The sequence below is a fragment of the Heterodontus francisci genome, chromosome 44, assembly GCF_036365525.1.
Source record: "Heterodontus francisci isolate sHetFra1 chromosome 44, sHetFra1.hap1, whole genome shotgun sequence".
NCBI classification, from domain to species: Eukaryota; Metazoa; Chordata; class Chondrichthyes; order Heterodontiformes; family Heterodontidae; genus Heterodontus; species Heterodontus francisci.
Genome location: NC_090414.1, coordinates 21,731,834 through 21,757,769, shown reverse-complemented (window position 1 = coordinate 21,757,769; position 25,936 = coordinate 21,731,834). Strand labels below are relative to the sequence as shown.

The window sequence follows — 25,936 nt, the reverse complement described above, 5'->3', positions numbered from 1 at the left end:
AATTTAAAAATGTAGAATTTAATTTATGCAACGAGAGCTTTAACCATTCTATGCTTTTTAGTTGGCTACCACTGTGCACTTCCTGTCAATTAAGTACCTCCTTATAGCGAGAGTGTTTAATACTAAAAAGAAATGGCTAAAGGTTTACCCAAAGGCTGACCTTTGACACTATCTGGAATCTCTGCACATTTTTGTGGGTGGCTGATGTAGTCTCGGTAGGCCTCATTTTCACAGCCAACGTCTTCAGCGCAAAATAGCTTCGTGTTGGTCAGAATTTTTTTGCTGCAGAAGCCCAATTAGTCTCTAGTCTCCGAGGAACCTTCTGGAATTCCTGAAAGAGTACTTTTCAGGATGTAATGATTTGCCTAATTTCCCCTTCGCTTTCTTCTCCAAGTATCAAGTTTTCCTGAAGGCCTCATTAGCCTGAATTTAAATGGCTGACTTGCTATGGGTGCCCCTTATTGGGGTTGCTACCTAAGTAGTTCTGGAGCTGTCAGCTCCGTTTCTGAGCGGTGTGCCTGGAAATTTCACAAAATGAAAATCAGACACCAAAGAGCTGATTTTAAAAGAAATTAATAAATGGAACTCCATGTTCCTTATCCAGCCTACTTCCACCTCTGTGACATCGCCTGACTCCGAACCTGCCTCAGCTCATCTATTGTTGAAATCCTCATCCATGCCTTTGTTACCTCTAAACTTGACTATTCCAATGCTCACCAGGCTGGCCTCCCATCTTCCACCCTGCATAAATCTATCCTAAACTCTGCTGCCCGTATCTTAACTTGTACCAAGTCCAGTTCAGCCATCATCCCTGAGCTTGCTGACCTTCACTGGCTCCCGGTCTGACAACACCTTAATTTTAAAATCCTACTTTAAGAAGTGGGTGATCCTTTCAAGACTCCCCATTAAGATGGAGTCCTGGTTTTTGATTCCCCCCCCCCCACCCCGGCTCCCAAAAACTGATACTAATCTGGAGGCAAGGTGAGAGTGATTGCCCTTAGGAGCCCTAATGAAACTGAAATCGGTGAGAATCGGGTAAAACTCTGCAGTGCTGGAGTCTTACTTAGCACAAAGGAAGATTGTTGTGGTCGTTTGAGGTCAATCATCTCAGCCACAGGACATTGCTGCAGGAGTTCCTCAGAGCAGTGTCCTAGGCCCAGATAATGACGTTCCCTCCATCATAAGGTCAAATGTGGGAATGTCCACTGATGATTGCGCAGTGTTCAGTCCCATTCGCAAGTCCTCAGATAATGAAGCAGTCCATGCCTGAGTGCAGCAAGACGTGGACAACTCTCAGGCTTGGGCTGATAAATGGCAGATAACATTCAAACTGCAGAAGTGTCAGATAATGACCATCTGCAACATGAGAGAATCTAACCATCACCTCTTGATATTCAACGACATTACCATCATCAAATCCCCCACCATCAACATCCTCAGGGCATCACTATTGACCAGAAGATTATCTGGATCAGCCACATAAATACTGTAGCTACAAGAGCAGGTTAGAGGCTGGGTTTTCTGTGGCAAGTGACTCACCTGACTCTCCAAAGCATGTTCACCATCTATAAGACCACAATTCAGGAGTGTGATGGAATACTCCACTTACCTGGGTAGGTGCAGCTCAACAGTACTTAAGAAATTCAACACAGTCCAGGACAAAGCAGCCCTCTTCATTAGCCACCCCATTCACTGCCTTAAACATCCACTTCTTCCACTATTGGCACATTGTGACCATCTGTACCATCTACAAGATGCACTGCAGCAACTTGTCAAGTCAACCTCTACCACCTAGAAGGACAAGGGCAGCAGGTGCATGAGAATACCACCCAATAGTTCCCCTCCAAATCACACACCATCTTACTGATATGATCCAGAGACCTATATTCAAATTCCACCATGGCAGCTGAGGAATTTAAATCCAGTTAATCAAATAAATCTGGAATAAAAAGCCAATATTAGTAATAGTGACCATGAAACTACCAAGTATCATTAAACCCCATATTGGCCTTTGGGGAAGGAGATCTCCTGGTCTTAGCCAAAATGGCCTATATGTGACTCTATACCCACAGCAATGTGGTTGACTCTTAACTGCCCTCTGAAATGGCCCAGCAAACCACTCAGTTGATTTCAAAAAGGCGGCTCACCACCACCTTCTCAAGCGCAATTAGAGATGGGCAATAAGTGCTGGCCTTGCCAGCGACACACACATCCCGTGAGTGAATAAAATAAAAACTTGTGACGTATATTGAAGTTGCTTCATCATCGCTGGGTCAAAGTTTTGCAATTCCCTAACGTAACCACATTGTCGGAGCACCTTGACCAGACGGACTATAGCAGTTCAAGAAGAATGCTGAAGTTGGCACCTCAATCTTCTCGAGGGGCAACTAGGAATAGGCAATAAATGCTGGGTTTGATGGGCACATCTCAAGAATAAAAAAAACGTCTCCACCCACGTTCTTGGGCTTGAATAGTTGAAAAGCTGCAGATCAACTTGTTCTTGGATGAGGATCATAGGCTTCGGTGCTGGATTTGGATCAGGAGCACAGATTGAAGAAACTGAACAGAGAATGATCTGGTTCATTGGAATCCTTCCTTGGATTACATCTGTGACTGGAGGAGCTCTCGTTACAAATGTTTTATAATTACCACAAATATTCTGGATTCAGACCATGAATGGCCACAGCTGCCTGAAACCAGCAGTGACTTGTACTGGTGAACTAGAACTCCTGTCTGATTTTGTGAGTTTTGTTGCCTGCTTGCTGGAAGTATTATGGAACACTTATCATTTCAGGGACCCGGTGTTGGCATCAAACACACCCAGGACAGGTACAGAAAAAAACAAAACGGGGTTAGATACAGAGTAAAACTCCTTCTACACTGTCCCCATCAAACACACCCAGGACAGGTACAGAAAAAAACAAAACAGGGTTAGATACAGAGTAAAACTCCTTCTACACTGTCCCCATCAAACACACCCAGGACAGAGCTTTACTCTGTATCTAACCCCGTTTTTTTTTTTCTCGTTTTTTTTTTCCAAATTGCCCAACCAATCCCGTGCTGTACCTGTCCTGGGAGTGTTTGATGGGGACAGTGTAGAAGGAGTTTTACTCTGTATCTAACCCTGTTTTGTTTTACAGAAAAAAACAAAACAGGGTTAGATACAGAGTAAAACTCCTTCTACACTGTCCCCATCAAACACTCCCAGGACAGGTACAGCACGGGGTTAGATAAAGGCCCCCTCGACATAAAAAAAAAAACGGGGTTAGATACAGAGTAAAGTTCCCTCCACACTGTCCCATCAAACAGTCCCAGGGCAGGTACAGTACGGAGGTTAGATACAGAGTAAACCTCCCTCTACACTGTCCCATAAAAAGAAAAAAAAACAGGGTTAGATACAGAGTAAAACTCCCTCTACACTGTCCCCATCAAACACTCCCAGGACAGGGACAGTACGGGGTTAGATGCAGAGTAAAGCTCCCTCCACACTGTCCCATCAAACAGTCCCGGGGCAGGGTAAGGGTTGCGCACTGTGTAACTTTACATACTGTTTATTCAGGGTAAGGGGTACAGACTGTTTAACTGTACAGTTACTGTTTATTCAGGGTAAGGGGTACAGACTGTTTAACTGTACAGTTACTGTTTATTCAGGGTAAGGGGTACAGACTGTTTAACTGTACAGTTACTGTTTATTCAGGGTAAGGGGTACAGACTGTTTAACTGTACAGTTACTGTTTATTCAGGGTAAGGGGTACAGACTGTTTAACTGTACAGTTACTGTTTATTCAGGGTAAGGGGTACAGACTGTTTAACTGTACAGTTACTGTTTATTCAGCGGGTAAGGGGTACAGACTGTTTAACTGTACAGTTACTGTTTATTCAGGGTAAGGACTATTCACGATAGAAATTTTTTTTAAAACTTTATTTAGCAGTTGTAGGTATTTGTTAATGTGTAACTGTATGTTCTTAATAAGCAGGGTCAGTGTTACTTACCATATAAATGTACAGCATTACTTTTCATTTAGTAGGGTAAGGGTTACTCACTGTATAGCTGTACAGAGTTACAGTATATTCAGTAAGGTAAGGTTCACTCATTTGGAACTACAGAGTTACTGTTTGTTTAGCAGAGTAAGAGTTACTCACTGTTTAATTGTAGGGTTACTGTTTGTTCAGGGTAAGGATCATTCACTGTTTAACAGTACAGTTACCGTATATTCAGCAGTGTGTAAGAGACACTTACTCTGCAACTTTAGAGAGTTCCTTATAGGACAAAATTAACTCCGTCATCCACTCATATCCTGGATGTGACTTTGCAAACTTTACCTTTCAACCCCTTTCTCATGAGATCAGTGTGATTGGGCAGTAATACTACTGCTGTAATCTGTGCAGACGATGAGATCACAGCTTCACCATCAAAGTGAGGGCAATGGTGGAAAAACTGCACAAATAATTTTCATCTAGTAGTTCAGACGCACTCAGTTTCCTGCTAAATTGTCAGCACAACAGAGGCCGGCAATAGTTTCTTATTACATTGTTCCGACAGGTTCCAATGCAGTTCAGATTCATACAGTGAATCATTTTGAAGTTCAGTCGGCAATTCTGACATGATCCCACAAACAACAGTGAGGACAATGAAAAGTTAATGTGTTGTTTTTTTGAAGGTATTGATCGAGGGAGGAGTGTTGGCGAGGGCACTGGGAGAACTCCCTGCTCAAAGTGATGTGTCATATGGAAATGTTGGGACTGCACTATTTGGAGTTCGAGGTCAGGGCATGTCATTGGGGCAGTGTTGAGGGAGCTCCGTTCGGCATCAGGACTGCTCCATGTCCAGTCTCCTGGGCTTTTCTCTCTGATGGGCACAAATGTTAAGGAAAGAAGGGGTCTGATTATGTTTTGAGACTAATTGTTCAATCTTGGTTGATTAAGACATATTGATTCAGTTTTATTTTTGTGTAGAATTCACAGCACAGAAAAACACCATTTGGCCCAACAGATCTGTGCCAGCATATATGCTCCATACAAGCCTCCTCTTCTCACCCTATCAGCATTTTCTTCTATTCCTTTCTTCCTCACGTGCTTATCCAGCCTCCGTTTAAATACATCTCCACTATTTGCCTCAGCCACTCCCTGTGTTAGCGAGTTCCACATTCTCACCACTCTCTGGGTAAAGAAGTTTCTCCTGAATTCCCCATTGGATCTATTAGTGACTGTCTTATATTTATGGCCTCTAGTTTTGGTTTACCTCATAAGTGGAAACATCTTCTCTACATCAACCCTATTGAACCCCTGAATAATTTTGAATTCCATTAGGTCAACACTCAGCCTTCCGTGTTCTAGATAAAAGAGTCCCCTCCTCTCTAGCCTTCCCTGATAAGCACAACCTCTTGGATTAGGTATCATTGCTGAAAAATCTTTTTTGCACTCTCTCCAGTGCCGCTACATCCTTTTTATAATATGGAGACCAGAACTCTCTGTGATGGGCACAAGTATTAAGGAAAGAAAGGTTCTGATTATTCTGTCGATATTAACTGTTCAACCTTTGTTGACCTTCCAGTTGTGTGTCCGCTTCCCTGCATGAATGGGGGACAGTGTAGCTCCAGGAACCGATGCCACTGCCCGTCCAACTTCACTGGCAAGTTCTGCCAAATTTCAGTGAGTGGACAGGTCCACCCTCATCAGCCGCACACAGGTGAACAGCCTCCAGACAAGGTCCCGGAAACCTACAAGCACTCGGTCTTCACGCTCCAGCTTACCCCCGACTCCCAGAACCCCGGGGAGCATTCCCCGGGCAAATTCACACACGCAATTCTGACGTCAGGAGGACTGCAACACAGATCAGAAGGTATTAGCCTCTTCTCTCTGTTATTTGTTTTCAAGGGTAATTGATAGTCTGAAATGTCAGAAGAATTACTTTGGTCAAAATGTGAAACGGCATTGTAAAGAGTTCACATAAGTTTCCTCAGGTCACTATTTCTAGTCAAATATCAACTATGCTTTTCTTAAACGTGTTTGTAAATTAAATAATAAAGTAATGAATGGAGGAAGTCTTGTGAACACATTTATCATGCTTCTGCTCAGTAGGTTAGGATAACTTGCCCTGTGTGATGTGCACAACAGAGCAACATAGGACCAGGTAAGGTGCCAGGCTTTATCCCTGGTTTGTGCTAAGTTAGCTAGCTTGGCAGCAGGTTGTCTCAGAATCAAGCTTTTTCCTCCTCCCTCTCTTTCTCTGCCCCTCTTCCTTTCTCTCTGTCTCTCCCTTTCTTGCCCTCTTTCTCAATCTCTTTCCCTCTCCTTTCTCAATTTCTCTCCTCTCTCACTTTCTCTCCCTCTTTCCCACTCTCACTCCCTCCATCTTTCTCGTATTCTCTCTCCCTCTTTCTCTCTCTCTTTCTCTCTCTCTCCCTCTTTCAGTTTCCCTCCCTCTCTGTCTCCCTCTTCCTCAATCTCTCCATCTTTCTCAATCTCTCTCCCTCTTTCAATTTCCCTCTTCCTCTCTGTCACTTTCCCCCTCCTCAGGCAGCTGTGCAGCAGTGGCTACAGTTCAGAGATCAAGTCACCTACCTATTCTGTCACTGGGTGAGCAGCGTTGGATGATGGAAGGGGAGAAGAGAAAACTAATGAAAATGAATCATCCATGTGCATATGAGCTGTGGACACATGCCTGTGCTGAAATCTAGTTAAGTGCATGCTGCATTGTATTTCACTGGTCAGTCATACTGCAGTTTGGGATGAAAGTCCCCTTTGGCTAACAACTTGAATGTTCCAATAAACTAGCACAATCTCTGCCCCATTCCTACCTGGCACAAGTCCACTACACAAACCTGAGTACAAATTGGCAGCCTCCTAGCTTGGCTGGTTGGGAGAGTGGATTTTCACCAGAGGAGAGCATTCTTCGAAGATTCTGCTTAAGCAACATTGACGGGGCGTTATTTTTGCATAGAATTTACAGCACACAAATAGACCATTTGACCCAATTGATCCGTGCTCCACACAAGCCGCCTCCAGCCCCTCATCATTTCACCCTATCAGCATATCCTTCTATTTCTTTCTCCCTCATCTGTATATCTAGCTTTCCCTTAAATACATCTCTGATATTTGTCTCAAGCACTCCCTGTGGTAGTGAGTTCCACATTCTCACCATTCTCTGGGGAAAGAAATTGCTGCTAAATTTTCTATTGGATTTATTACCCCATCTTATGGTCCTGAGTTCTAGTCACCCACCTCCACCCCTCACGTGGAAACATCTTCTCCGTGTCTACCCTAACTTTTCATAACCTTAAAAACCTCAACAGGTCACCCCGCAGACTTCACTTTTCTAGACAAAAGCCTGTTCTGCCTTTCCTGTTAGTTATAAGCTTTCAATTGCAGTGTCATCCTTGTAAATCTTCTTTGCACCATCTCTCATGCCTTTCATAATTATGGAGACCAGAACTGTTGCATCTGAACCTCCACTGTGCCTATCTGGGCAGTGATTAATCTTGGCCTGGGGTACGAGAAGTGAGTAGTATCCCAGTCACCAGCACCGGGAGTGGGAGCAATTTTGTTCAGGGCAGTCCAAAACTAGGGGCCATGAATATAAAATAGTCACTAATAAATTCGCTAGGGAATTCAGGAGAAATTTCTTTACCCAGAGAGTGGTTACAATGTGGAACTTGCCAGCACATGAGGTAGTTGAGGCGAATAGCAGAGATACATTTAAGGGGGAACGAGGTATGCGCATGAGGGAGAAAGGAATAGAAGGACATAAGATTAAGAGGGGTGAGAGGAGACTGGTGTGGAGCAGAAACACCAGCATGGACCAGTCTAGCCGAATTTGCCTTGTTTCTGTGCTGTAGACTCAATGTAACTCGGTGTAACAGTGCGTTTCAATATTCCAGCACAGTCCCAGCCGGTCATAAACCTACACGTGCGCCATCCTCCAGAAGCCACCGTCCAGATCCATCGGGTCTCCAGTGTGGACAGTCACTTGACTGAACAGAAGAACCTGCTGCACCAGCCGATACTGGTCCACCACCAGCCCATCCAGAAGGTTAATCACTATCCCCCGCGGACACTACCCACCTCACAGAAAAAACTGGGCCGCTGCTTTCAGGAAACCTTGCCAAAGACGGTGAGCAATTCTTTCTTTCTTATCATAGAATCGTAGGTGCTTACAGCACGGAAGGAGGCCATTCGGCCCTTAGCGACTGCAACAGCTTTTTCGAAGAGAATTCCAATTAGTCCCACTCCCTTTATTTTTACCTTGTCCAGTATCACGTCAACCTTGGCAAAGTCCTCTTCCTTGGTAAACACCGTTGCAAAGTACAAATGGGAAATGGATTTTATCAAGAGATGTAAGTGCTAATGTTATCGCTGCCAGACACTGATGCTGCACTCTCAATTTCCTTTATAAATATGTAGCCATCAGAATGTGTACTTACTCAGTATATTGACATTTTTTTCTTATTTATTTCCATACTATTAACATGATCACATAGAGAACAGATGATTTTCTATGAATTTTCCAAACCCGCTGTGATTTAAATCACACTTTGGATTACTGTAGCAATTCTGATGAAGCAAAGTAATGAATTCTATTTTGCACTGGAGGATTTGTCACAGGCTTTCTACTTAATACTTATGAAAGTAAAGAACAGGTACAGTCATGAAGAGCATGTTCAAATTAATTTTCTTTGGTCACCACAAAATAGTCTACTTTTCTGCAAAAGCATTCAATGTGATCTTGTACACATGAAATCTCAACCTTGGTACATTAGCTCATCTACACCTCCAGCACTGTACAGAGTCAGCCTGGATTTTGTGCTCAAGTCTCTGAAGTGAGACTTGAACCCACAACCTTCTGACTCAGAGGCAAGAGTGCTACCCACTGAGGCAAGTTGGAGACTACTTTGGTTAAATTATAGACATTTCATTCAAACCCACACCTCTATAATCAGCCACATCCTTGACAGCAAAATCACTATCCTCTCCAAATGTTCTGAACTGGCCTTTTGTTTTCCTGCACTGTTGCTGTGTCACCAATATCTCTCCTTCCTGCTCATATTTTGTCCTGTTGCATAATAGGAGTTCTTTTGATTGCTTGATGTTGCTTTGGGTATGATGGTGGATTGTGTTGTATGAACCAGGAGTTTTCTGCCCTCCTGGCTTGAAGGTGCTGGTTTCTGCTGGGGTATAATTCCACAGGTGCTGGTGACCTCCCTAGATATCTAGCTCAAGAAGCTATTCTTCATGTGTCAGCCAAAGCATTGAATGTTGCAGTTTATTAGGCCTCATCCAACGTCGGTTTCCCTCTGGAGTCACCAGGCAATGACCATAGAATATGCAGCACAGAAAAAGGCCATTTAGCCCAACTGGACCATGCAGGTGTTTATGCTGTATGCAAGCCTACTTCACCTCAATCTTTCAGCCTGTTTTTCTATTCCTTTCTCCCTCATGTGCTTATCTAGCTTCCCGTCAAATGTTTTAGATAACGGTCAAATTCATAACATTTGTAATCCATTAAAATAATGGTGGAAGGGTGGGGGGGGGGTGCCAAAGGGCAAGATCTTCTCATTCACCTTTGGTCTGCAACATCTACTGCCTAGAAGGATAAGAGCATTAGCTGTATGAGAACAGCACCATCTGCAAATTCCCCTCCAAATCACACACCGTCCTGACTTGGAAATATATCGCCATTCTTTCTCTGTCACTGAGTCAAAATCCTGGAACTCCCTCCCTAACAGCACCTACACCACACGGACTGCAGCGGTTCAAGAAGGTGGCTCACCACCGTCTGCTCAAGGGCAATTAGGGGCGGGCACAAAATGCTGGTCTTGCGAGTGACACCCACATCCCGTGAATGAATAAGTACATTTTAAAAATATTTCCTCTAGATATGCCAGGGGCTGTGTTTAGATTTGGGCCAAATGGACATGAAGTCAGTGGAGATTCCATGCCCCCCCCTGCCCAAAGTCACCTTCGGGAGGATTTTGCCCCTCGCCAGCTTAGGGTTGCTAATGCCAACTGTAGCCACCCCCAGAATCGGAGATCAGCGAATTGGGCCGAGGCTTGGAATGGATACTGAGATTGGCTCAATACGGTTTACCAACTGATCCACCAGGGGTTTGGGGGGGTGGGGTGTGAGCTACATTCCTGCGACTGTTAGGTGCTTCCTACTTCGATACACTGCACCATTGGCTCTTGGAATCAGTTTGCACAGCTGCAGACTTCGCTTGTGGTGAGGGTTTTATATAAAACCCTCTGGAAATGTACAGGGTTTAGTGTCAAGGTGATGTCACCATCTCAGCCACCGGGTGGTGAAGCCTCCCTTTGCCGGGCGGACGATGCTGATGGTTGTTTGCTGGGAATGGGCGTTAATGTAAGTTTTTGTTTACAGTGCAGTAACCCACTCCCTGGTCTGACAAAAGAAGAGGATTGCTGTGGTAGTGTGGGGGCATCGTGGGGCTTCAGTAACTGCAACAAGTGTCGACACCAGCACTGTAAGTACAATTATATCACTTTATAGCGGATGGGAGTGATGGGCGGTAATGATCTCAGTAATTTGGAATTCAAAAATCTAATGTGTACTGATATGTCTCTCCTTAAATAAGCAGAGTAGCTGGTACTTCACCTGGCTTCAGGACATCATACCTGAGAATTTGGAGCTCACTTGACCTTCTGTGCATTTTCTTTTTGCTTCCCCTATTCTTGGCCTCTTGTGCATCCCCGATTTTAATCGCTTCACCAACGTGCTCTCAACTGCCCGGGCCCTAAGCTTGGAAATTCCCATCCTCAACCGCTCTACCTCTCCCCGTCCTTTAAGATGCTCCTTAAAACCTACCTCTTTGACTGAGCTTTTGATCTCCTCTCCTGATATCTCCTTCTGTGGCTCAGTACTCAGGGACCCTGCTGGCGCGTGACCAGCTTATCAGTGGGACCTAGCAGAGCATACTGGTTTTAGGGCTGATGTTCCTCCCATCTTGTACCCTAGATAACCCAGCAAACCAGTACCTTGATGGGTTGGGTAGAGTAGTCCTAGCTGGACTAGTGGTGGGCACTGGTTTCAGATAGACAAGCTGCAACAGTAGCCCTAACCATGCTTGGATTCTGACTGTTATGAAGCTAAGCAAAACTTACCTGGGCTTAGATAGGTACCGTGGATGCCCATGGGGCAAACAGAAACTACTGGTGCGGATTTCACAACTTGGGACATCCCAAAGTGCTTCACAACCAATGAAGTACTTCTGAAGTCTAGTCCTCCTTGTGGAAAATGTAGCAACCAGTTTGTACACAGCAAGCTCCCACAAGCAGCAGTGAGAGAATGAGCAGATCATCTGGTTTTTCTTCAGTGATCTTGGGTTCAGTAATAAATCTTACCTCCAGGACACCTGGGAGTGGGGGATCCTGCCCTGTTCTTCTTCTTTGAAATAGTGGCCAGGGGGATCTTTTGCATCCACCTGAGAGGGCAGACGGGACCTCGGTCCAACGTCTCGTCCAAAAGACATTAATGGAGCCTTAATGTTACATAAGCTGTTTGAAACAGATATGGAGCTGTTTCTTTGGGCTCCTAACGCGGTGCAAACCATTCTGTTCACATTGCGAGTCTTAATTCACATCAACTGTGACAAACTGACAAATGTTGAATAATCAAGAGCCTCTTGTCAGGCAAGGTACAACTGGCAGGAATTTCTTTAGGAGCCCTCCTAATCGTCCGCTTTAACTTCGGCAGAAAGCCTGGCAGCACCGCGTGGACAGGAATTCCACCAAAGTTACACCGGCTGATCAGGAAGCCCATCCCCACCCCCGCTCTGAGAAAATTCCCAGTTCAATTTTTTCCCTTGGGTTGCTCCTGTTAACTTGGAGGATGCGGCAGTTTTGTAACGAAGAGCGTTGTCTTCACACTGCTGCACTCACCAGCTCTTAGGCGAGCACAGAGGCAGCCGCAAAATCTAATTGTTGTTAAGTAAACACAACCTGAGGTCAGTTGGAGGTTAATTGCTGTTGCTGAGCGAATGTTTCAGATTGGTGAGAACTTGTAAATTAAAATACCGGCTGCAAATCAGGAGGAACTAATGCAAAATGACAAGATGTTCTTTCAAATTTACTTTGATACTCCAAATGAGGCGTCTGAAGTGTGACAGATGGATGGTGGTCATTGATCGCTTCTGGCAGTTACAAACAGTTTTAACGTAATATTTTGGGGTTCCTCCTGAAAGCTGCATAAAGTAGCCGAAACAGTGGGAGTCCGAGGGCTGGGATGATGGGGGCTTGAGAGGGTTGGGATTGGAGAGGAAGATCGGAGAGGAAAGCAAGACAAATACAATCCTGAGCGATCCAGATCCCTGATCATATGAATGACGCAATTTTACTGCCAGTGTTTCGGCTTGGAACAGAGACATTAGGACACAGTGCACACAGGGGCATTGAGTTATCGGTCTAAGAGGTCGTGGAAAAGAAGCAGCAGAAAGTATAAGGCATTCTATCAGGAAAATAACATGATATTATGGAAGGAATTTTCCTTTTTTGTCTTAAAAACTGGGTTTTCTTGAAACCAGATTTCTCTACTCCTTTCCTGGAGGCACTTGCCTTTTGCTGAACTTCCGATCTGTGCTGGCGGCTGTGAGCACACACAGCAAGTGGCTGCAGGCTATTCTTCATGGAGAGGCATCCCCACTGAGTGTGATCCTCCATTGCATTTAGTTAGGGCGGGTGTTGTGGAGGTTTACTGCACAACAGGAATGGATGGGAAGGGGTTTGGTCAATTGGGGTTCTGCACAATGAGGATGAATAGGAAGGAGTTTGGAATTCCAGAAAGAGAGGGGAGAGTTATTGAAGCTGAGTCACAGGGATGAAAAGGCAGTGACTGCCCCACTGCACCATCCTCTAGTGCTGCCTGATACTGATGAGCTACTGCCTGTTGCTGAGGGGATCTTTGCATGAGTGCCCTCAGGAATGCCTCTGTGTTGCTTCAAGTGCTGATTCCTGGCAGTCATGGGTCAGTATGAGTTGCCAAATGCATTCTTGTGGCCCATATAAAAAGACATTCCTTTCAGAAAGTACCTTGTGTACACCGTGACTGAGCAATGAGGTGGAACCCAACTAGGGTGTTTGATGCCAACAAGGGCTCCAGTAAATGCATTCTTAGTTGATAGGACCTTAAATAAATTAAATGGAATACTTGCAGTGTGGGTGGCAGGGATTCTGCTGCAAATAATCTGTTAGACGATCTCTGCACCGCTGATTGTTCTCTGCCAGTGCCTCGACAGGCTCCTCATTACCGCTGTTGGATCTCCCGGTTCTCCGACGGTCACTTGTCTTGCCAGTTCTGTACCAATGCTGGCAATAGTGCCACCTTCTCTTCAATCTCCTCTGTATCACGACCGGTTCCCCTGATAGTACCTCTCTTCCCACTCTGCACTGCTGTCAGTACTCCTGACATTCAGTCCAGAAATTACCTGGGTTCAATTTCAGAGAATGTTACAGTGAGGGGTGTGGGGTATATTAGAGTGTTACAGTGAGGGGTGTGGGGTATATTAGAGTGTTACAGTGAGGGGTGTGGGGTATATTAGAGTGTTACAGTGAGGGGTGTGGGGTATATTAGAGAGTGTTACAGTGAGGGGTGTGGGGTATATTAGAGTGTTACAGTGAGGGGTGTGGGGTATATTAGAGTGTTACAGTGAGGGGTGTGGGGTATATTAGAGAGTTACAGTGAGGGGTGTGGGGTATATTAGAGTGTTACAGTGAGGGGTGTGGGGTATATTAGAGTGTTACAGTGAGGGGTGTGGGGTATATTAGAGTGTTACAGTGAGGGGTGTGGGGTATATTAGAGAGTGTTACAGTGAGGGGTGTGGGGTATATTAGAGTGTTACAGTGAGGGGTGTGGGGTATATTAGAGTGTTACAGTGAGGGGTGTGGGGTATATTAGAGAGTTACAGTGAGGGGTGTGGGGTATATTAGAGTGTTACAGTGAGGGGTGTGGGGTATATTAGAGTGTTACAGTGAGGGGTGTGGGGTATATTAGAGAGTGTTACAGTGAGGGGTGTGGGGTATATTAGAGTGTTACAGTGAGGGGTGTGGGGTATATTAGAGTGTTACAGTGAGGGGTGTGGGGTATATTAGAGTGTTACAGTGAGGGGTGTGGGGTATATTAGAGTGTTACAGTGAGGGGTGTGGGGTATATTAGAGAGTGTTACAGTGAGGGGTGTGGGGTATATTAGAGTGTTACAGTGAGGGGTGTGGGGTATATTAGAGTGTTACAGTGAGGGGTGTGGGGTATATTAGAGAGTTACAGTGAGGGGTGTGGGGTATATTAGAGTGTTACAGTGAGGGGTGTGGGGTATATTAGAGTGTTACAGTGAGGGGTGTGGGGTATATTAGAGAGTGTTACAGTGAGGGGTGTGGGGTATATTAGAGTGTTACAGTGAGGGGTGTGGGGTATATTAGAGTGTTACAGTGAGGGGTGTGGGGTATATTAGAGTGTTACAGTGAGGGGTGTGGGGTATATTAGAGAGTGTTACAGTGAGGGGTGTGGGGTATATTAGAGTGTTACAGTGAGGGGTGTGGGGTATATTAGAGTGTTACAGTGAGGGGTGTGGGGTATATTAGAGAGTTACAGTGAGGGGTGTGGGGTATATTAGAGTGTTACAGTGAGGGGTGTGGGGTATATTAGAGTGTTACAGTGAGGGGTGTGGGGTATATTAGAGAGTGTTACAGTGAGGGGTGTGGGGTATATTAGAGTGTTACAGTGAGGGGTGTGGGGTATATTAGAGTGTTACAGTGAGGGGTGTGGGGTATATTAGAGAGTGTTACAGTGAGGGGTGTGGGGTATATTAGAGAGTTACAGTGAGGGGTGTGGGGTATATTAGAGAGTGTTACAGTGAGGGGTGTGGGGTATATTAGAGTGTTACAGTGAGGGGTGTGGGGTATATTAGAGAGTGTTACAGTGAGGGGTGTGGGGTATATTAGAGTGTTACAGTGAGGGGTGTGGGGTATATTAGAGTGTTACAGTGAGGGGTGTGGGGTATATTAGAGTGTTACAGTGAGGGGTGTGGGGTATATTAGAGAGTGTTACAGTGAGGGGTGTGGGGTATATTAGAGTGTTACAGTGAGGGGTGTGGGGTATATTAGAGTGTTACAGTGAGGGGTGTGGGGTATATTAGAGTGTTACAGTGAGGGGTGTGGGGTATATTAGAGTGTTACAGTGAGGGGTGTGGGGTATATTAGAGAGTGTTACAGTGAGGGGTGTGGGGTATATTAGAGAGTGTTACAGTGAGGGGTGTGGGGTATATTAGAGTGTTACAGTGAGGGGTGTGGGGTATATTAGAGAGTGTTACAGTGAGGGGTGTGGGGTATATTAGAGAGTGTTACAGTGAGGGGTGTGGGGTATATTAGAGTGTTACAGTGAGGGGTGTGGGGTATATTAGAGTGTTACAGTGAGGGGTGTGGGGTATATTAGAGTGTTACACTGAGGGGTGTGGGGTATATTAGAGTGTTACAGTGAGGGGTGTAGGGTATATTAGAGAGTGTTACAGTGAGGGGTGTGGGGTATATCAGAGTGTTACAGTGAGGGGTGTGGGGTATATTAGAGTGTTACAGTGAGGGGTGTAGGGTATATTAGAGTGTTACAGTGAGGGGTGTGGGATATATTGGAGAGTGTTACAGTGAGGGGTGTAGGGTATATTAGAGAGTGTTACAGTGAGGGGTGTGGGGTATATTAGAGTGTTACAGTGAGGGGTGTAGGGTATATTAGAGTGTTACAGTGAGGGGTGTGGGATATATTGGAGAGTGTTACAGTGAGGGGTGTGGGGTATATTAGAGTGTTACAGTGAGGGGTGTAGGGTATATTAGAGAGTGTTACAGTGAGGGGTGTGGGGTATATTAGAGTGTTACAGTGAGGGGTGTAGGGTATATTAGAGTGTTACAGTGAGGGGTGTGGGATATATTGGAGAGTGTTACAGTGAGGGGTGTGGGGTATATTAGAGTGTTACAGTGAGGGGTGTAGGGTATATTAGAGAGTGTTACAGTGAGGGGTGTGGGGTATATTAGAGTGTTACAGTGAGGGGTGTAGGGTATATTAGAGAGTGTTACAGTGAGGGGTGTGGGGTATATTAGAGTGTTACAGTGAGGGGTGTGGGGTATATTAGAGTGTTACAGTGAGGGGTGTAGGGTATATTAGAGTGTTACAGTGAGGGGTGTAGGGTATATTAGAGTGTTACAGTGAGGGGTGTGGGGTATATTAGAGTGTTACAGTGAGGGGTGTGGGGTATATTAGAGTGTTACAGTGAGGGGTGTGGGGTATATTAGAGTGTTACAGTGAGGGGTGTAGGGTATATTAGAGTGTTACAGTGAGGGGTGTGGGGTATATTAGAGAGTGTTACAGTGAGGGGTGTGGGGTATATTAGAGTGTTACAGTGAGGGGAGTGGGGTATATTAGAGTGTTACAGTGAGGGGTGTGGGGTATATTAGAGAGTGTTACAGTGAGGGGTGTGGGGTATATTAGAGTGTTACAGTGAGGGGTGTAGGGTATATTAGAGAGTGTTACAGTGAGGGGTGTGGGGTATATTAGAGTGTTACAGTGAGGGGTGTGGGGTATATTAGAGAGTGTTACAGTGAGGGGTGTGGGGTATATTAGAGTGTTACAGTGAGGGGTGTAGGGTATATTAGAGTGTTACAGTGAGGGGTGTGGGGTATATTAGAGTGTTACAGTGAGGGGTGTGGGGTATATTAGAGTGTTACAGTGAGGGGTGTAGGGTATATTAGAGAGTGTTACAGTGAGGGGTGTGGGGTATATTAGAGAGTGTTACAGTGAGGGGTGTGGGGTATATTAGAGTGTTACAGTGAGGGGTGTAGGGTATATTAGAGTGTTACAGTGAGGGGTGTGGGGTATATTAGAGAGTGTTACAGTGAGGGGTGTGGGGTATATTAGAGTGTTACAGTGAGGGGTGTAGGGTATATTAGAGTGTTACAGTGAGGGGTGTGGGGTATATTAGAGTGTTACAGTGAGGGGTGTGGGGTATATTAGAGTGTTACAGTGAGGGGTGTAGGGTATATTAGAGAGTGTTACAGTGAGGGGTGTGGGGTATATTAGAGTGTTACAGTGAGGGGTGTGGGGTATATTAGAGTGTTACAGTGAGGGGTGTGGGGTATATTAGAGAGTGTTACAGTGAGGGGTGTGGGGTATATTAGAGTGTTACAGTGAGGGGTGTAGGGTATATTAGAGAGTGTTACAGTGAGGGGTGTGGGGTATATTAGAGTGTTACAGTGAGGGGTGTGGGGTATATTAGAGAGTGTTACAGTGAGGGGTGTGGGGTATATTAGAGTGTTACAGTGAGGGGTATGGGGTATATTAGAGAGTGTTACAGTGAGGGGTGTAGGGTATATTAGAGAGTGTTACAGTGAGGGGTGTGGGGTATATTAGAGTGTTACAGTGAGGGGTGTGGGGTATATTAGAGTGTTACAGTGAGGGGTGTAGGGTATATTAGAGAGTGTTACAGTGAGGGGTGTGGGGTATATTAGAGTGTTACAGTGAGGGGTGTGGGGTATATTAGAGTGTTACAGTGAGGGGTGTGGGGTATATTAGAGTGTTACAGTGAGGGGTGTAGGGTATATTAGACAGTGTTACAGTGAGGGGTGTAGGGTATATTAGAGAGTGTTACAGTGAGGGGTGTGGGGTATATTAGAGTGTTACAGTGAGGGGTGTGGGGTATATTAGAGTGTTACAGTGAGGGGTGTAGGGTATATTAGAGAGTGTTACAGTGAGGGGTGTGGGGTATATTAGAGTGTTACAGTGAGGGGTGTGGGGTATATTAGAGTGTTACAGTGAGGGGTGTAGGGTATATTAGAGAGTGTTACAGTGAGGGGTGTGGGGTATATTAGAGTGTTACAGTGAGGGGTGTGGGGTATATTAGAGTGTTACAGTGAGGGGTGTAGGGTATATTAGAGAGTGTTACAGTGAGGGGTGTGGGGTATATTAGAGTGTTACAGTGAGGGGTGTGGGGTATATTAGAGTGTTACAGTGAGGGGTGTGGGGTATATTAGAGTGTTACAGTGAGGGGTGTAGGGTATATTAGAGAGTGTTACAGTGAGGGGTGTGGGGTATATTAGAGTGTTACAGTGAGGGGTGTGGGGTATATTAGAGTGTTACAGTGAGGGGTGTAGGGTATATTAGACAGTGTTACAGTGAGGGGTGTAGGGTATATTAGACAGTGTTACAGTGAGGGGTGTGGGGTATATTAGAGTGTTACAGTGAGGGGTATGGGGTATATTAGAGTGTTACAGTGAGGGGTGTGGGGTATATCAGAGAGTGTTACAGTGAGGGGTGCGGGGTATATTAGACAGTGTTACAGTGAGGGGTGTAGGGTATATTAGAGAGTGTTACAGTGAGGGGTGTAGGGTATATTAGAGAGTGTTACAGTGAGGGGTGTGGGGTATATTAGAGTGTTACAGTGAGGGGTGTAGGGTATATTAGACAGTGTTACAGTGAGGGGTGTGGGGTATATCAGAGTGTTACAGTGAGGGGTGTGGGGTATATCAGAGTGTTACAGTGAGGGGTGTAGGGTATATTAGACAGTGTTACAGTGAGGGGTGTAGGGTATATTAGAGAGTGTTACAGTGAGGGGTGTAGGGTATATTAGAGTGTTACAGTGAGGGGTGTAGGGTATATTAGACAGTGTTACAGTGAGGGGTGTAGGGTATATTAGACAGTGTTACAGTGAGGGGTGTAGGGTATATTAGAGAGTGTTACAGTGAGGGGTGTAGGGTATATTAGACAGTGTTACAGTGAGGGGTGTGGGGTATATTAGAGTGTTACAGTGAGGGGTGTGGGGTATATCAGAGAGTGTTACAGTGAGGGGTGCAGGGTATTTCAGACAGTGTTATAGTGAGGGGTGTGGGGTATATCAGAGAGTGTTACAGTGAGGGGTGTGGGATAGATCAGAGAGTTACAGTGAGGGGTGTGGGATATATCAGAGTGTTACAGTGAGGGGTGTGGAGTATATCAGAGTGTTACATTGAGGGGTGTGGGGTATATCAGGGAGTGTTACAGTGAGGGGTGTGGAGTATATCAGAGTGTTACAGTGAGGGGTGTGGCGTATATCAGAGAGTTACAGTGAGGGGTGTGGGGTATATCGTAGTGTTACGGTGACGGGTGTGGAGTATATCAGAGTGTGACAGTGAGGCGTGTGGGATATATCAGAGTGATACAGTGAGGGGTGTGGGGTATATCGTAGTGTTACAGTGAGGGGTGTGGAGTATATCAGAGTGTGACAGTGAGGCGTGTGGGATATATCAGAGTGTTACAGTGAGGGGTGTGGGGAAGATCAGAGCGTGTTACAGTGAGGGGTGTGGGGTATATCAGAATGTTACAGTGAGGTGTGTAGGGTATTTCAGAGTGTTACAGTGAGGGGTGTGGTGTATATCAGAGTGTGTTACAGTGAGGGGTGTGGGATATATCAGAGTGTTACAGTGAGGGGTGTGGGGTATATCAGAGTGTGTTACAGTGAGGGGTGTGGGGTATATCAGAGTGTTACAGTGAGGGGTGTGGGGTATATCGTAGTGTTACAGTGAGGGGTGTGGGATATATTAGAGAGTGTTATAGTGAGGGGTGTGGGGTATATCAGAGAGTGTTACAGTGAGGGGTGTGGGGTATATCAGAGTGTTGCAGTGAGGGGTGTGGGGTATATCAGAGTGTGTTACAGTGAGGGGTGTGGGGTATATCAGAGTGTTACAGTGAGGGGTGTGGGGTATATCGTAGTGTTACAGTGAGGGGTGTGGGATATATTAGAGAGTGTTACAGTGAGGGGTGTGGGGTATATCAGAGAGTGTTACAGTGAGGGGTGTGGGGTATATCAGAGTGTTGCAGTGAGGGGTGTGGGGTATATCAGAGTGTTGCAGTGAGGGATGTGGGATATAGCAGAGAGTGTTGCAGTGAGGGATGTGGGATATATCAGAGTGTTACAGTGAGGGGTGTGGGGTATATCAGAGTGTGTTACAGTGAGGGGTGTGGGGTATATCGGAGAGTGTTACAGTGAGGGGTGTGGGGTATATCAGAGTGTTACAGTGAGGGGTGTGGGATATATCAGAGTGTTACAGTGAGGGGTGTGGGATATATCAGAGTGTTACAGTGAGGGGTGTGGGGTATATCAGAGTGTTACAGTGAGGGGTGTGGGATATATCAGAGTGTTACAGTGAGGGGTGTGGGGTATATCAGAGAATGTTACAGTGAGAGGTGTGGGATATATCAGAGAGTTACAGTGAGGGGTGCAGGGCATATCAGAGAGTATTACACTGAGGGGAGTGGGGTATATCAGAGAGTGTTACAGTGAGGGGTGTGGGATATATCAGAGAGTATTACAGTGAGAGATGTGGGGTATATTAGAGTGTTACAGTGAGGGGTGTGGGATATATTAGAGTGTTGCAGTGAGGGATGTGCGGTATATCAGAGTGTTACAGTGAGGGGTGTGGGGCACATCAGAGTGTTACAGTGAGGTGTGTGGGGTATATCAGAGTGTTATAGTGAGGGGCGTGGGATATATCAGAGAGTGTTACAGTGATGGGTGTGGGATATATCAGAGAGTTACAGTGAGGGGTGCAGGGTATATCAGAGAGTGTTACAGTGAGGGGTGTGGGGTATATTAGAGTGTTACAGTGAGGGGTGTGGGATATATTAGAGTGTTGCAGTGAGTGATGTGCGGTATATCAGAGTGTTACAGTGAGGGGTGTGGGGTACATCAGAGTGTTGCAGTGAGGTGTGTGGGGTATATCAGAGTGTTACAGTGAGGGGTGTGGGGTATATCAGAGAGTATTACAGTGAGGGGTGTGGGGTATATCAGAGAGTATTACACTGAGGGGAGTGGGGTATATCAGAGAGTGTTACAGTGAGGGGTGTGGGGTATATCAGAATGTTGCAGTGAGGTGTGTCGGGTATTTCAGAGTGTTGCAGTGAGGGGTGTGAGGTACATCAGAGTGTGTTACAGTGAGGTGTGTGGGATATATCAGAGAGTGTGACAGTGAGGCGTGTGGGATATTTCAGAGAGTTACAGTGAGGGGTGTGGGATATTTCAGAGTGTTACAGTGTGGGGTGTATCAGAGAGTGTTACAGTGAGGGGTGTGGGTAGATCAGAGAGTGTTACAGTGTGGGGTGTATCAGAGTGTTACAGTGAGGGGTGTGGGGTATATCAGAGAGTATTACACTGAGGGGTGTGGGGTATATCAGAGAGTATTACACTGAGGGGTGTGGGGTATATCAGAGAGTATTACACTGAGGGGTGTGGGGTATATCAGAGAGTGTCACAGTGAGGGGTGTGGGTATATCAGAGAGTGTTACAGTGTCGGGTGTATCAGAGTTTTACAGTGAGGGATGTGGGGTATATCAAAGAGTGTTACAGTGAGGGGTGTGGAGTATTTCAGAGTGTTACATGAGAGGTGTGGGTTATATCGTAGTGTTACGGTGAGGGGTGTGGGGTATATCAGTGTGTTACAGTTAGGGGTGCGGGGTATATCATAGTGTTACAGTGAGGGGTGTGGAGTATATCAGTGTTACAGTGAGGGGTGTCGGATACATCAGAGTGTTACAGTGAGGGGTGTGGGGTATATCAGAGAGTGTTACAGTGAGGGGTGTGGGGTATATCAGAGAGTGTTACAGTGAGGGGTGTGGGGTATATCAGAATGTTAGTGAGGTGTGTCGGGTATTTCAGAGTGTTACAGTGAGGGGTGTGGGGTATATCAGAGAGTGTTACAGTGAGGGGTGTGGAGTATATCAGAGGGTTACAGTGAGGGGTGTGGGGTATGTTAGTGTTGCAGTGAGGGATGTGGGATATATCAGAGTGTTACAGTGCGGGTTGTGGGGTTTATCAGAGTGTTACTGTGAGGGGTGTGGGGTATATCAGAGAGTGTTACAGTGAGGGGTGTGGGAAATATCAGAGAGTGTTACACTGAGGGGTGTGGGGTATATCAGAGTGTTACAGTGAGGCTGTGGGGTATATCAGAGTGTTACAGTGAGGGGTGTTGGATATATCAGAGTGTTACAGTGAGGAGTGTGGGTATATCAGAGAGTGTTACAGTGTGCGGTATATCGTAGTGTTACAGTGAGGGGTGTGGAGTATTTCAGAGTGTTACAGTGATGGGTGTGGAGGATATCAGAGAGTGTTACATGAGGGGTGTGGGTTATATCGTAGTGTTACGGTGAGGGGTGTTGACTATATCAGAGTGTTACAGTGAGGGATGTGGGATATATCAGAGTGTTACAGTGAGGGGTGTGGGGTATATCAGAGAGTGTCACAGTGAGGGGTGTGGGATATATCAGAGAGTGTCACAGTGAGGGGTGTGGGTATATCAGAGAGTGTTACAGTGTGGGGTACATCAGTGTTTTACAGTGAGGGATGTGGGGTATATCAGAGAGTGTCACAGTGAGGGGTGTGGGTATATCAGAGAGTGTTACAGTGTGGGGTATATCAGAGTTTTACAATGAGGGATGTGGGGTATATCAGAGAGTGTCACAGTGAGGGGTGTGGGGTATATCAAAGAGTGTTACAGTGAGGGGTGTGGAGTATATCAGAGAGTGTTACATGAGGGGTGTGGGTTATATCGTAGTGTTACGGTGAGGGGTGTGGGGTATATCAGAGTGTTACAATGAATGGTGTGGTGTATATCAGTGTGTTACAGTTAGGGGTGCGGGGTATATCATAGTGTTACAGTGAGGGGTGTCGGATACATCAGAGTGTTACAGTGAAGGGTGTGGGGTATATCAGAGAGTGTTACAGTGAGGGGTGTGGGGTATATCAGAGAGTGTTACAGTGAGGGGTGTGGGGTATATCAGAGAGTGTTGCAGTGAGGGGTGTGGGGTATATCAGAATGTTAGTGAGGGGTGTGGAGTATATCAGAGTGTTACAGTGAGGGGTGTGGGATATATCAGAGTGTTCCAGTGAGGGGTGTGGGGTATATCAGTATTCCAGTGAGGGGTGTGGGGTATATCAGAGTGTGTTACAGTGAGGGGTGTGGGGTATATCAGAGTGTGTTACAGTGAGGGGTGTGGGGTATATCAGAGTGTTGCAGTGAGGGGTGTGGGGTATATCAGAGTGTTGCAGTGAGGTGTGTGGGATATATCAGAGTGTTCCAGTGAGGGGTGTGGGATATATCAGAGTGTTGCAGTGAGGGGTGTGGGGTATATCAGAGAGTGTTACAGTGAGGGGTGTGGGGTATATCAGAGAGTTACAGTGAGGGGTGTGGGATATATCAGAGTGTTCCAGTGTGGTGTGTGGGATATATCAGAGTGTTCCAGTGAGGGGTGTGGGATATATCAGAGTGTTGCAGTGAGGGGTGTGGGGTATATCAGAGTGTTCCAGTGAGGGGTGTGGGATATATCAGAGTGTTCCAGTGTGGTGTGTGGGATATATCAGAGTGTTCCAGTGAGGGGTGTGGGATATATCAGAGTGTTACAGTGAGGGGTGTGGGGTATATCAGAGTGTTCCAGTGAGGGGTGTGGGATATATCAGAGTGTTACAGTGAGGGGTGTGGGGTATATCAGAGAATGTTACAGTGAGAGGTGTGGGATATATCAGAGAGTTACAGTGAGGGGTGCAGGGCATATCAGAGAGTATTACACTGAGGGGAGTGGGGTATATCAGAGAGTGTTACAGTGAGGGGTGTGGGATATATCAGAGAGTATTACAGTAAGGGATGTGCGGTATATCAGAGTGTTACAGTGAGGGGTGTGGGGTACATCAGAGTGTTACAGTGAGGTGTGTGGGGTATATCAGAGTGTTATAGTGAGGGGCGTGGGATATATCAGAGAGTGTTACAGTGATGGGTGTGGGATATATCAGAGAGTTACAGTGAGGGGTGCAGGGTATATCAGAGAGTGTTACAGTGAGGGGTGTGGGGTATATTAGAGTGTTACAGTGAGGGGTGTGGGATATATTAGAGTGTTGCAGTGAGTGATGTGCGGTATATCAGAGTGTTACAGTGAGGGGTGTGGGGTACATCAGAGTGTTGCAGTGAGGTGTGTGGGGTATATCAGAGTGTTACAGTGAGGGGTGTGGGGTATATCAGAGAATGTTACAGTGAGAGGTGTGGGATATATCAGAGAGTGTTACAGTGAGGGGTGTGGGGTATATCAGAGAGTGTTACAGTGAGGGGTGTGGGGTATATCAGAGAGTATTACAGTGAGGGGTGTGGGGTATATCAGAGAGTATTACACTGAGGGGAGTGGGGTATATCAGAGAGTGTTACAGTGAGGGGTGCAGGGTATATCAGAGAGTATTACAGTGAGGGGTGTGGGGTATATCAGAGTGTTATAGTGAGGGGCGTGCGGTATATCAGAGTGTTACAGTGAGGGGTGTGGGGTATATCAGAGAGTGTTACAGTGAGGGGTGTGGGGTATATCAGAGGGTGTGATAGTGAGGCGTGTGGGATATATCAGAGTGTTACACTGAGGGGTGTGGGGTATATCAGAGAGTGTTACAGTGAGGGGTGTAGGGTATATCAGAGAGTATTACAGTGAGGTGTGTGGGATATATCAGAGTGTTACAGTGAGGGGTGTGGGATATATCAGAGTGTTACAGTGAGGGGTGTGGGGTATATCAGAGAATGTTACAGTGAGAGGTGTGGGATATATCAGAGAGTTACAGTGAGGGGTGTGGGATATATCAGAGAGTGTTACAGTGAGGGGTGCAGCGTATATCAGAGAGTATGACAGTGAGGGGTGTGGGGTATATCAGAGTATTAAAGTGAGGGGTGTGGGGTATATCAGAGAGTGTTACACTGAGGGGTGTGGGGTATATCAGAGAGTGTTGCAGTGAGGGGTGTAGGGTATATCAGAGAGTATTACAGTGAGGTGTGTGGGGTATATCAGAGTGTTACAGTGAGGGGTGTGGGGTATATCAGAGTGTTACAGTGAGGCTGTGGGGTATATCAGAGTGTTACAGTGAGGGGTGTGGGATATATCAGAGTGTTACAGTGAGGAGTGTGGGTATATCAGAGAGTGTTACAGTGTGCGGTATATCGTAGTGTTACAGTGAGGGGTGTGGAGTATTTCAGAGTGTTACAGTGATGGGTTTGGAGGATATCAGAGAGTGTGACATGAGGGGTGTGGGTTATATCGTAGTGGTTACAGTGAGGGGTGTGGGTTCTTTCGTAGTGTTACAGTGAGGGGTGTCGGATATATCAGAGTGTTCCAGTGAGAGGTGTAGGGTATATCAGAGAGTTACAGTGAGGGGTGTGGGGTATATCAGAGAGTGTTACAGTGAGGGGTGTGGGGTATATTGGAGAGTGTTACAGTGAGGGGTGTGGGGTATATTGGAGAGTGTTACAGTGAGGGGTGTGGGGTATATCAGAATGTTGCAGTGAGGTGTTTTTAGAATTAGAATTAGAACATTACAGCGCAGTACAGGCCCTTCGGCCCTCGATGTTGCGCCGACCTGTGAAACCATCTGACCTACACTATTCCATTTTCATCCATATGTCTATCCAATGACCATTTAAATGCCCTTAAAGTTGGCGAATCTACTACTGCTGCAGGCAGGGCGTTCCACGCCCTTACTACTCTCTGAGTAAAGAAACTACCTCTCACAGCTGTCCTATATCTATCAACCCTCAACTTGAAGCTATGTCCCCTCGTGTTTGCCATCACCATCCGAGGAAAAAGACGCTCACTATCCACCCTATCTAACCCTCTGATTATCTTATATGTCTCTATTAAGTCACCTCTCCTCCTCCTTCTCTCCAACGAAAACAACCTCAAGTCCCTCAGCCTTTCCTCGTAAGACCTTCCCTCCATACCAGGCAACATCCCAGTAAATCTCCTCTGCACCCTTTCCATAGCTTCCACATCCTTCCTATAATGCGGTGACCAGAACTGCAATGTGTCGGGTATTTCAGAGTGTTGCAGTGAGGGGTGTGAGGTACATCAGAGTGTGTTACAGTGAGGTGTGTGGGATATATCAGAGTGTGTTACAGTGAG

At 46.0% G+C, this 25,936-nt stretch overlaps 1 protein-coding gene across 5 annotated transcripts in view; it reads left to right on the top strand.

The window, feature by feature from the left end:
- Positions 1-25,936, top strand: part of ltbp3 (latent transforming growth factor beta binding protein 3) — a 162,303-nt gene that overhangs the window by 69,187 nt on the left and 67,180 nt on the right. For all 5 annotated transcript variants that reach the window (XM_068021818.1, XM_068021817.1, XM_068021815.1 and 2 more), the window contains 3 exons: positions 5,555-5,842; positions 7,881-8,113; positions 10,379-10,481. In XM_068021818.1, the coding sequence (XP_067877919.1) occupies positions 5,555-5,842; positions 7,881-8,113; positions 10,379-10,481 (624 nt within the window). The remainder of the gene's footprint in view (positions 1-5,554; positions 5,843-7,880; positions 8,114-10,378; positions 10,482-25,936) is intronic.